This window comes from Vespa velutina, chromosome 1 (assembly GCF_912470025.1).
Source record: "Vespa velutina chromosome 1, iVesVel2.1, whole genome shotgun sequence".
In the NCBI taxonomy this organism is placed as follows: domain Eukaryota; kingdom Metazoa; phylum Arthropoda; class Insecta; order Hymenoptera; family Vespidae; genus Vespa; species Vespa velutina.
Window position 1 is genome coordinate 10,738,461 of NC_062188.1, and position 11,942 is coordinate 10,750,402.

The 11,942-nt window shown below is 36.8% G+C and overlaps 1 protein-coding gene across 4 annotated transcripts in view; it reads right to left on the minus strand.

Moving 5' to 3' along the window:
* Window positions 1-11,942, minus strand: part of LOC124950106 (inhibitory POU protein) — a 40,099-nt gene extending 28,157 nt beyond the window's left edge. For 2 of the 4 annotated variants that reach the window (XM_047496369.1, XM_047496350.1), the window contains exon 1: window positions 9,795-11,939. In XM_047496369.1, coding sequence (XP_047352325.1) covers window positions 9,795-9,956 — 162 coding nt within the window. In that variant the 5' untranslated portion in view covers window positions 9,957-11,939. Of the gene's footprint in view, window positions 1-9,794 lie in introns of all 4 variants that reach the window. The other 2 variants (XM_047496377.1, XM_047496360.1) reach the window with 2 other exon arrangements.

Genomic DNA, 11,942 nt, shown 5'->3' on the forward strand with positions numbered 1-11,942 from the left:
AAATAATCGTTGCAAACGTGTCATTCTTAGTCAGTAAAACTTAGTCATTAACAATATATTTAAGCATATACATAACTATTATTTATTTTTCAAAGTAAATATTATTGATTTAATCACAAGTATTTCAAGGTTACTAGCGTAAATAAAATGTTTTCGTCATTATACGTATATAGTATTTTAATGTACGTATCTAAAATGTATTTAAAAGTTGTTTCTAAATGCAATAAGGATTATTCTCAAAGAACGTAAAGAATAATACATTCGTTGATTCTTTATCCTTGTAACCAATGATGTGCATAGAGATCAGTAAAGAATAGAATAAAGTAACGAAAAGCGATAAAAGAACGATACAGTGTCTCTGCAGATCCGGCTGTACGGCGACTAGAGGAATAATGTATAAACGGACATTCACAGCGAACAAACCGGCAAAGACTTGTTGGTTAAGAGGGTATTTTTAGTACTTCTTCTAGCGACGTGCGGAACAAATCGATCGGTCTTACTCGTCAAAAATTGATTCGCTTGTTTCATAAGAAGTGCTGACAGCGGTACTTCCCAATGGCACGGACTTATATCTTCGAAGTTAATATATTATACACATTATCTTTGTAAACTGTCGATAGCGAATCAAAATCACGAAGCTTTTTTAATTCGTCTTCATTCCGATAAATCTATCGAATCGAGAAGATTTTAACGTTTCATTTATGTAATAATTTAGATATTAGTTTAATTTCTTTTTTTATATTTTTTCAAACATCCTCGATCAACGATTAGTATTCGAAGAAAAATCGATACGTAAATATAATTAAGAGACACAAACTGTTCGAAGTTACGTGTTCTTTGTACACATAAGAAAAAAATACATATATCCTAAGTAGTACTAGACGTGAGCGTACTCTTGAAACGAAGAATTGCAAAGTTTGGCTGGAGTTCGGATAGAGGGATGAAGATCCTCCTTGTTTTCTTGCGGTGATGTTTCCCTAAAAATCGAATACTGATATCCTGAACACGTACGCGAACCATTCTTTTTTATTCGTCTTGCTGGAGAACCACGTTTAAGACATCAACATGAAAAAAAAGAAGAGAAAGAGAAAAAGAAAGAGAGAATAGAAGATATCGGATATCTCAAGATATTTCAGATATCTTATTAAATATTAATAACTTTTCGTCTTGGAAATCTTCGTGCTCATAATTTCGAATAATTTATCTTAAATTCTCTTGATCGAAATTGACCAATAGTTTATCAGACCAACGAACCCTCTTAATTACATTAATTAAATAAGACTATCGCGTATTTTGTCTCCTTTGTTCAATGGTACATCATAATTATGCTTTTTTGAAAAAAAATAAAAAATAAAAGACAAAGACGAAAGAGATAAAGGAAATAATATTTAGAAATAAAATAATTATTTTTTTCTTGATAAATCTCAACAAGAATCATCAAAAATGTCTAAGTGAAAAAATTAACAATAAATTGTCCTAACTATCAATTGTATCCTGTCTGGACGTTTAGTCGGTTGGGTACAATAATCGGAAGGCAATATTCAGAGCTTGAAACCTCGTGAAAGTGCTGCACCGTGAGCACCCACTAATGTGTATCTTGACTCGGGGCGAGGAGCAAGGGTAGCACCCTAACAAATTTAGGACTCGTTAAGTTCCACTCGTCGTCCTTCGTCGTCGTCCTCGACCCTCCAACATATCGTTCGCAGGTACACGCGTATACGCGCTTAACCACGAAGATAGAAAGAGGGACAGAGAAAGAGATAGAAAGAGACAAATATAAAAGAAAAGAGAAAAGGGATAGAACCGTGGAAAAGGGAAAGCCCCGTAAGTATTATTGTAATTATACACTTAGGTTTATTTCCTGTGTGCCCGCCTACTCGGCAAGGGCTGATAGCATTATATGCCGCTGGGTCCCTAATAAAAATAATAATAAGAGTGTTAAACCGCGGCGGAAGCGATGTTCACCTTTTCATCGTCCTCTACCCTAACCACGCACTACCCTAAGCCACGATATGTACCAGAGGAGAACATTCTGTAATGGACGAATACATACGTACGTATGTATGTATGTACGTATGTATGTACGTATGTATGTACGTATGTATGTATGTATGTATGTACGTATGTATGTATGTATGTATGTATGTATGTATGTATGTATGTATATTTGTATGTATATTTGTATGTATATATGTATGTTTGTATTTATGTATGTATGTATGTATGTATGTATGTATATTTATATGTATGTATGTATATATGTATGTTTGTATGTATGTATGTATGTATGTATGTATGTATGTATGTATGTATGTATGTATGTATGTATGTATGTATGTATGTATGTATGTATGTATGTATGTATGTATATATGTATGTTTGTATTTATGTATTTATGTATGTATGTATGTATGTATGTATGTATGTATGTATGTATATATGTATGTATGTATGTATGTATGTATGTATGTATGTATGTATGTATGTATGTATGTATGTATGTATGTATGTATGTATGTATGTATGTATGTATGTATGTATGTATGTATGTATGTATGTATGTATGTATGTATGTATGTATGTATGTATGTATGTATGTATGCATGCATGCATGTATGTATGTATGTATGTATGCTGATAGCATGCTATATATTCACATGTCCCTATAAACCATTGTGCGAAACTCCTCTATCGTACAACTTGTTCAAGCTAGAGTTTATCATCGAAACAAATATTTTTATCTTTCACAAGAATGAATCTAGTTTTTTTACTATGTTTTTAATATTATATCGAAATTAAATTATATTCGAAAAAGAGTTAAGGTTAGAATCAAAAAATGACACTATGTATAACGATTCCAGAAAATATACATATATGTATATATATATATATACTTGTACAAACAGCAATGTGTGTATTCACATAAAGATGTGTGTGTGTGTGTGTGTGTGTGTGTGTGTGTGTGTGTGTGTGTGTGTTAGCCTATACATAGAATACAGATGTACATAGATTTATGTATATACTCGAAGCTACTGTATAGCGTAGAGAACATGGCATAGAACCCTATACAGTGATCCTACATCTACGTACCGTGAGGTTTTGCGTGGCATTTGGTGGATACCACAAGGGTCGTTCGGGACACCTTCTACGATGGTGTGTATACTCGACATTGCGCGGATCACAAATCAGTCGTAAAACCTAGCCGCGTTCGAAACTTTACGGTTGCTCACACTTCCTGGCGAGAGTATAGCAACGGATGTAAAAGAAAGATTCTAAAGCGAAAATTTGATGCAAAAAACATCGAAGTCTCGTTTCGAGGAAACTTCTTTCTTTGTTTCTTTTTCTTTCGTATAAAATAAAAATGGGTTTTACGCGTATTTGAAATATAAAATAAATGTTTCAGGCACGTTACGATTACTCAGGTTTACATCACTGTTTTAATAATATTTAGTATATTCGACATAAACGCGTTATCATGATCTGAATTATTTCAAATTTATCTAAAAATTGGCTTTTGAAAGACAAAATGATATTTCTTGAAAATATTCAATAAGTTTTGAGTTAGCGTTCAAAATTTCGTTTTAGAAAAATGTATTGGAAATTTTATGAACGTTGACCTCAATCCACCCTCAATGTATGAATAATCGTGCGTGACTTCTGTCTCTCTCTCTCTCTCTCTCTCTCTCTCTCTCTCTCTCTCTCTCTCACCCTCATAGAGCAGTGTTAGTTAGTGACTACCACTCGAAGACCCTTCTTTACCGACGAACACACGCTACCACTTATTTCTTTCCCTAACCTGAGCCATCCCTCCGTTCACCTGCACTTTAATGTCGCTCCAGATACTCCAACTTGTCGAGACTAATATGACCTCGGCACGAAAACGCGACCACCATAGCAACAACTGAACGTTTTAATAAGCAATCGAGATATCAAAATTCCTTCTAATTCAATAAAATTTCATAATTTCTCTGCGATCATAAAATCATTATCATTGAAAATCATTATCATTAAAATTATATCTCTCCTAAATTGTACTTTTACGGTCATCTTAATCATATAACTATCGTTACAATTTTATATGGAAACAGAAACAGATAACTACTAGATTCACTAAATTCAACTATCGACAAAGGTACTTATTAAATCTGATACATTATGAGCTAGCAAGTCACAGTAGCAGTCGAACTGATTTATGCACGAAACTGTTCCGCACTATCGTTCCCAATATCGGCTTATAGAATTAATACCTCGAAAGGGCTTAACGTGGCGTACGTCTAAGCCAATGACGAACCTCATTCTCCGGTATAGGAAATCTGTCCTGAATCGATCTCAATCAAAAAAGAACAAAAATAGAGGAAGTGATAGAGAGAGAAAGAGAGAAAAAGAGAGAGAGAGAGAGAGAGAGAGAGAGAAAGAAAGAGAGAGACATCAGCATAAAAGATTTTAAGAAAAAAATCGAAAAGGACGATTTTTTGTGTTTAAAAAAGGAAAACGAAGACGAAGAAGAAAATTCTTGCTCTTTCTCTCTCTCTCTCTCTCTCTCTCTCTCTCTCTCTCTCTCTCTCTCTCTCTCACGCCTTCCATTATTTTCAATTTGTGTAAATTAACGTTTCCGTTCTGCGCGTCTCCGTGAAGGACAATAAATAAGGGGCCAAGCGAGTAGTAAATATAAATCAGGAGTGATTGGATGTAAGTGGGGAGCGTTATGTGTCCCCAGCGTCCCGTGTGTGGGGTCGACCGCGGGTATTCTATAGTTGTAACGTAGTAGACACGTACGCAGTTTTCTCTCTCTCTCTCTCTCTCTCTCTCCCTCTCTCTCTCTCCCTCTCTCTCTCTTTCTCTCTTTCTTTCTTTCGTGATGTCTCTGGTGGTAAAGTCGTAGAACAATCTATGCTGTATCCACGTAGTTCGCATAGTTCACTGGCGAAAAGAAGTTCGAGTACTTCGGTTGGCGTCGACATGTCTCGCAAGTACCGCGTGTCTGTATCTATCTGTATAAGTGTATGTGCAATAGAGAAAAAGACAGTATAAGAGAGGGAAAAAGAAATCGAGAACGATTCCCATTTATCACGTATCACCATCATTTTCTCCTTTCATTTTAATCCTTCTACATCCATATCCTTCGCCAATCGATGTGTTTCGTTTGCCAAACGATATTTCAATATCCCTTATTCTTGCGAATTCTTCGTTGTAGAGATAAACATTTTGATGTAGAGAGAGAGAGAAAGAAAAAGAGAGAGAGAAAGAGAGAGAGAGAGAGAGAAAGAAAGAGAGACAGAGAAGAAGAGAGAGAGAAAGAGAGAGAGAGAGAGAGAGAGAGAGAGACAAATGATCGGAATGTCATAGTCCTTCGTCTCGAAGTACATGTAAAAAAGTCGCCAGATATTGATAACTTAATAGAGCTATATTCGATAAAGTTACTTCGTTAGTCTTATCGTCTCAACAACGACTATTTTTTTTTTCGATCAGGATGACAGAGCGAGTAGAACTGTATTATAACAAATGTGTTAATTCGAATTGAAGAATACCTTTGGTCTCGCATTTGACGTAAATAAAAACGTAAAGAGTTCGGAAGGGACCATCGAGAAAGGGACCATAAAGAAAGACATAAATATTCGAAAGATAAGCTCGGACGAAAGTCAGGTTTCGCAGTCTTTTTTGTCTTACTATATTTTTTTTTGTTCTCTCTCTCTCTCTCTCTCTATATATATATATATATATATATATATATATATATATATATCTTCTATCCGTGCACAGGTGTACACTTGCGGGACACAGGTGTAGGCAGGAGAAATTATCGATTATGCAATCTCATGGCCCAGCGTGGGCCAGCAACTCGTACACCCACGCGAAAAGAGACCTAACGTTCGTATAACATGCTAACACAAGTAAATACAAACATATATATACACACACATACACACACGCGCACTACTTTTCTTGGCTCTCCTCTTTCTCTCTCTCTTTCTCGCTTTTACAATTTCGTAATAAATATAAAGTAGTTCTAGTGCATCTCCATCGCACTAACCGACATTATTAATTACTAATTAACCAACGTTAATTAGTCTTTCCTATCGTCTAGTTGGCGATATCAGCGAAGAGACTTTATTCCCATGACACACGTGACGATTCACTCAGATTTTTCGATTGCCTTATTCGATTCTTATTCTACAAAATATCTTTGTTTTTTACTTCTCGAAAAATAATCGATGATACGTTGACAATACAGATTTCATGAGTGTCCTTTGATCAATCAACTTTTCGTCGAAAGACGATTCTCACGTAATTAAAACGAGAGCCGATATTATCTCGAATTTGAGATGACAATGAAAATCGTCGTTATTGGCGTAATTGCTTTTGGATATTTTATCGAAATTTCATTACGTCGTCGAAACTATTTCATTCATTGTCTGGGACTGGCCAACGTCTGTCTCTCAAAATTCACATAAAAACAGTTACGTTGATTAAAATTAATAAGCTAGCATACGAACGTTATGATAATGTTGATTCTTTAATGAGTTGCTCAGTGACGTATCGTATGGACCGCGGGAGTACAAGAATTTTAATTGATTTCATATATATTTATGGCGGCTACATGTCGTTACAGTGATGACCATTCAATGCGCATTAATGCCTCGTTTGTTGTTTAATCATTGAATAATTTGAAATTATATTATTTTGCAGCATCGCGCGTTTAATTAAAATGTTTATTTAAACCGCCGCGAAATTGATTACAGTTCTTTAGTATTAATAAACGATCACTCAATAGAAATTTGTCAAATAAATAATATATGCGTCAATATGCGAAGACTCACGAAACGAATATTTGTATGGACGATGCATCTTCATTTTTTTTTATTTCTTCACTGATAATGTGTCCTTCATCAGTTTCATCAGAAAGAAAGAAAAAGAGAATAAAATAAGAAAAGAAAAACTAATAATATATCTCTATAATCTATAATTTTGTTAATTACAAAATTAATGGTTAATTCATATTCCTAGTTCATAATATAAATTTATAATTTATATCATTTTTAACATTATATAATTTTTATTAAACACGAGCAAAATAAATTATATTATAGAAGAATAAAATAACGATTTCATTTTCAATATTTTAAAAGAGAATGTTTCCTTCGTCTCGATAGTTAGTTCGTGATCCACTAATGTGATCCACTGTGAAAGAGCGTTTACTTTCGACGTTTAATTCACGATGACGCAGTAAACGTAGACGGGCCAATCGATAATCACTTCGTCGGAGTGGCCAGGACTTGCGACACACATCGGTTTATTTTTCATCGTTACTTTTTATATCGACTAACTAACGAGCACACTTTCCTTCCAATATTTTAATTTATTGAATTTCCTAACTTATCTAGCGGTTTTCGACATGTCTAAGGATAAATCTTGTTTACGGGAATTTTTAAATATCTTACAAAATTTATCGCCGGCGGCGTCTTCTAAACGAATAACTTTAATCGTCGCATAAATGTAACACCTGAAATTAACTTGACTACTCTTATTTGTGAACAAGCGATTAACACTGAAATATGAAAAACGGTAATACGTGACGAGAATAAAGAATATACTCTCTGGTTAATCTGGATCTCTCCCATCATCGATATTCCGTACGAATGCTTGGAGAAGTAAAGGCCGGGAAAAATAGTGAGTAATATTCATCGATCCTTGAATAATTATCATTCAAACGATGAATACATAATCGATCTAAAATATCAATTATCGTGGGTATGGATAAATAATTAATAGATATTACGAAGATAAGAAAAAAGAAATCGTGTTAGCGAAGGATTAAAGATAAATAGGGAAAGAAATTTTACATATTTTCATCAGAATTAAAATTAACATGCAAATTAGTTTAATAGAAAAATTATAAGTACGAAGAAAAGAGAAAAAGAAAGAGAAAAAGAGAGAAAGAGAAGGGAGAGAAGAAGAGCGATGAAAAGGATCGAAGAGAAAAATCAAAGAAAAGAACGATTACGTCGGATTCGCGTTATCGGGCGTAACAGTACGGCTGTAATCTCATCTAGGCACTCAGCTCGTAGCGACGGTTTTTATCCTATTACGTCACATGAATAAACTAAAGACCTGCTGGAGGTCTCCGACGTTCGAAGAGGGAGAAGGAGAAGAAGAAGAAAGAGAAAGGAACATCGTAGTTCTGTACGGTGGTTCTGCATCGGGGCACGTTACTCTCTCTGGAACCTCATGTGTTTCGAGTCGCTGATCTTTCGAAGCAAAGGGTGTATCTCTTTCTTTCTTTCTCTTTCTCTCTCTCTGTTTTTCTTCCTTTTTTCCCATCCGTCGAGAAACATCTTTCGTACCGGCAAAATTGCTGAACTTCGATTGATTCTGTATAGATAGAGAACTCTACTATCACTTTCTTTTCTTTTATTTCATTCTTTTTCCGTTTCCTCATATATGCAGGTACCTTCGAAAAAGGGCTTTCTTCGTTACCACGTTTCAGCTCGTGCACTTCCTTGAATATTTCATTAGGAAAACACTCGACGATAAGTCGTTCCCCACCTTTTTACGTTCCTCCCCTGATCTCCGATCTCGTGTCGAAGAGAAAAGCCAAATAGATTTATGGAGTCGTTACGAGTCTACGTTCGATGTCTCACGATTAGATTTATTTTACGAGGGAAGATGATTTTTATGCTTTCTTAATGGGATGTCGTTGTTCTTATTCTTATAGAGGTAAAGTTAAAAACGATATAATCTATGAATTCTCTTTCACCCCTGAATGATTTTAAATAATCGTCTCGACAGATTTGACTTTCATGGAGAAGGCATTTTAGACGACTTGAAATGAACGACTGAAAATGGAAAGCAATCGAAGACAATGATATTTATAACTTAAGTTAAGTTAGTTATTTCTTTCTATCGGTAACGATCGATTCTCTTATCTCATCGATAAGTATCTTTCTTATACATACTTATAACGTTATGTCGAACGGATATTATTCATAAATAGTGAAACGTGTAATAATAAGGAATGAAACAACTTGATTCTCGAAGGAAATCGATCGTTACAAGTCGGAAAGAAAAAGAATGGAGGATGGAAAAAGTAGAAAACGAAGAGAGAGCTAGCGTATGAATTATGTGACGCGGGAAAGTGCCAGGCAGAAAAATAAAGAAAAACTTTTCTATATGCTCCTTTCATTTTTTCAAATATTTCGATGAGGACAAACACTGGGTCTCTCTGTTCCTCGATACGCGATCAGCTTGGAAGAGATGTGGTCATTCTCTAAATGTGATATTAACAATATCAAAAGGGTATATTGAACATGAACTCTTTCATTTAAAATTATTGAAAATGGGCTATGATTGAGTTGTATTATTAGCTTGACTTGACACAATTACTTTGTTTATTCAATTAACACATTTTTTATTAAACTTCGTTAAATATTCACTTTATTGTTATTCCTCTAACAAGAGAATCAGACATATCTAAGAATCGGACATTTATGTTACTCAAAGTATTTTATATGTGACAACGATTACATAAGTATTTGCATATACTTTGTTAAAAAATAAATCAAAACACTTTGCATAAAAAAAAAGAAAAAAAACATCAAGAGAGAAATAACTTGGAAGAAATCTCTCGAAACGCAAGCATAAAAAACAATTTTTATATATTACAATGTTAATATAAAAATTTCCAGGTAGAGCCCATTTTCTGTAGATTTCGAAACACATGGTGTCATCGAAGAACAAAACACAACACTTAACGACGATAATAAACTAGAAGTGAAGAAAAGAGTTGATAAACTCACCGTGGGATTGGGCATACAGCGTCGCGGCGGCGGCGGCATAGGATCCGGTGCGGCACGATATGGTGGTGGAGAATACCTGCCCGAAGGGAAGCAACCAGGGGCGGTGATCGGTGCCCCGTGGAGTCCCTTGCTTCCCATCATCTTGTCCGGCGAGTACATCATCCTGCCGCTGCCGGTGATCGGTTTTCACCGACTCGCTTCACACCGCACGCGCGCGCGCGCACGTTAGGCCTAAAACCGGCAGCAGCTTGAAAGGAAACAATCGCACCAACACCGACGGCCGCTCATCAATTGTCTTACGAGGATTCTTTGCATCTGTAGAAAGTCTGAGATCGGAAATCTACAATCCAAATTCCTTCTTTCTCTCACTCTCTTTCTCTCTCTCTCTCTCTCTCTCTTTCTCTCTCTCTCTCTCTCTCTCTCTCTTTCTTTCTCTCCTTAGCTTTTATCGTTTTTGAGACTGTTTTATTTATTTTTTTCTTCTTCTTCTTCGTCTTCTTCCTCGTCACATTGTCAAATTCCGCATTCTCGATCAACAAATTAGTCCGTCCAACTGAGCCAACGTCTGTCGAAACGTTGACTTAAACTCCTGCATGATGCACACCACGATCTAGCACGATCATCGAAATAGTCACAAAAATATTTCGCGACACCTTTCCTTCGTTGATTCCTTTAAGGGATGTATTCACTTTTTTTTTGTCACCGAACAACAACCGTCTCTCCTTTCTCTCTCTCTCTCTCTCTCTTTTTCTCTCTCTCTCTCTCGCTCTCTTTTTCTCTTTCTCTCTCTCCCTCTCTGCTTATATCTCGAAAATCTATCGTTCGTGTTCGAAAGTGAACACGGTTATTCCTCAACGTTGATTAAGATCGACAATGATTTTTTATTTATTTATGTTTATTTTTTTATTTAACTTAATCATAAAATAACGTTAACACAGCGAAGCAGCGAATGTTGACTCGACAGAAAGCCACTGATCAAATCATATAAAACCGTGGCTTGAATCGCGCAGGACCGTACGTGGATCTGGTCCTAGAGCTCCGCACTTTTTGGCGCTGACTGGCCGGCGAAGAGTGCTCTGCGGATGAACTCTTCCAAAGAGGGGGTGGGAGTGGGTGAAGGGTGCTCCTCTAAGGGGTGGTTTACTCCGGGTGCTAGTAGTGGTGGGGTGAAGACTACGATATAGAACGAGGGGTTGTCAAACCGCAACGACGAACGGAAGGCGGAGCTTCGAAATGTTAGCGCATGCGTTCGATCCCTTTCGCCTCGTCGGCCATCTTTCTTCCTGCCTTCGTATGGGTGTCGCTAACCGCGACCACCCGTTTCTCTCTTTGCATCCACCTCTTCGATCCGACACCCCCGCCTTCCTAACGTCTCTCTCCTTCTTTCTCTCTTTTTCTCTCTCTCTCTCTCTCTCTCTTTCTCTCACACACATACATTCTCTTTATTTCTATCTCTCTCTTTCTCTCTCTTGAAACTCCAACTCCATTCCTGTCGGAACCCTCCACCAAGAGACTACTATGAGGACCAACCAACTTTACCCCGTTCCGGTATCTCCTCGTCGACACGAGGATGCGGTCTTCTACCTACTTTTCTTGTCCCACCTTTTGGCTCCTTTTCGAGCACGCGAGATCTGGTCGAGCGATCTGACTGTACCTACCGGACTAACTATATACGTACCGAGTGCGTGGCTGACTACTCACAATCGTATCTACTACAGTCGGACTAGTGGTAACTCCAAGAGATTTTTCAAACGAACTTTTGACTGAACTTACTACGTTTGTACTACTTTGAATTTTCTTGGAACTTGACGATAAGAACAAAGTAGTAATCTCAATCGATTAAAGCGATCGGAACGATCGGGACAAATGTTCGAAAGTCTATCCATCCTTCTACTTACCAATGGGCTATCAATTATTTATCCAACGGATTCCAATCTCGCACGATCGCCTGCCCTTCGATAGCAATCCGAGCTCTGAGGGTGAGCAATTTAGGCGGGCCGTTAAGCGACTTATTCGTCGGCTTTCACGGACGGCGGTCAAACGTCGTTCGTTATTTTCATCGGAAGGCAACCTTAGGGAATAGCGACGCTTCCAAGTTAGAAAGACCGGCTAGAAAGGACAGGAAGGACAGTGCCGTTCCTGAGTGTG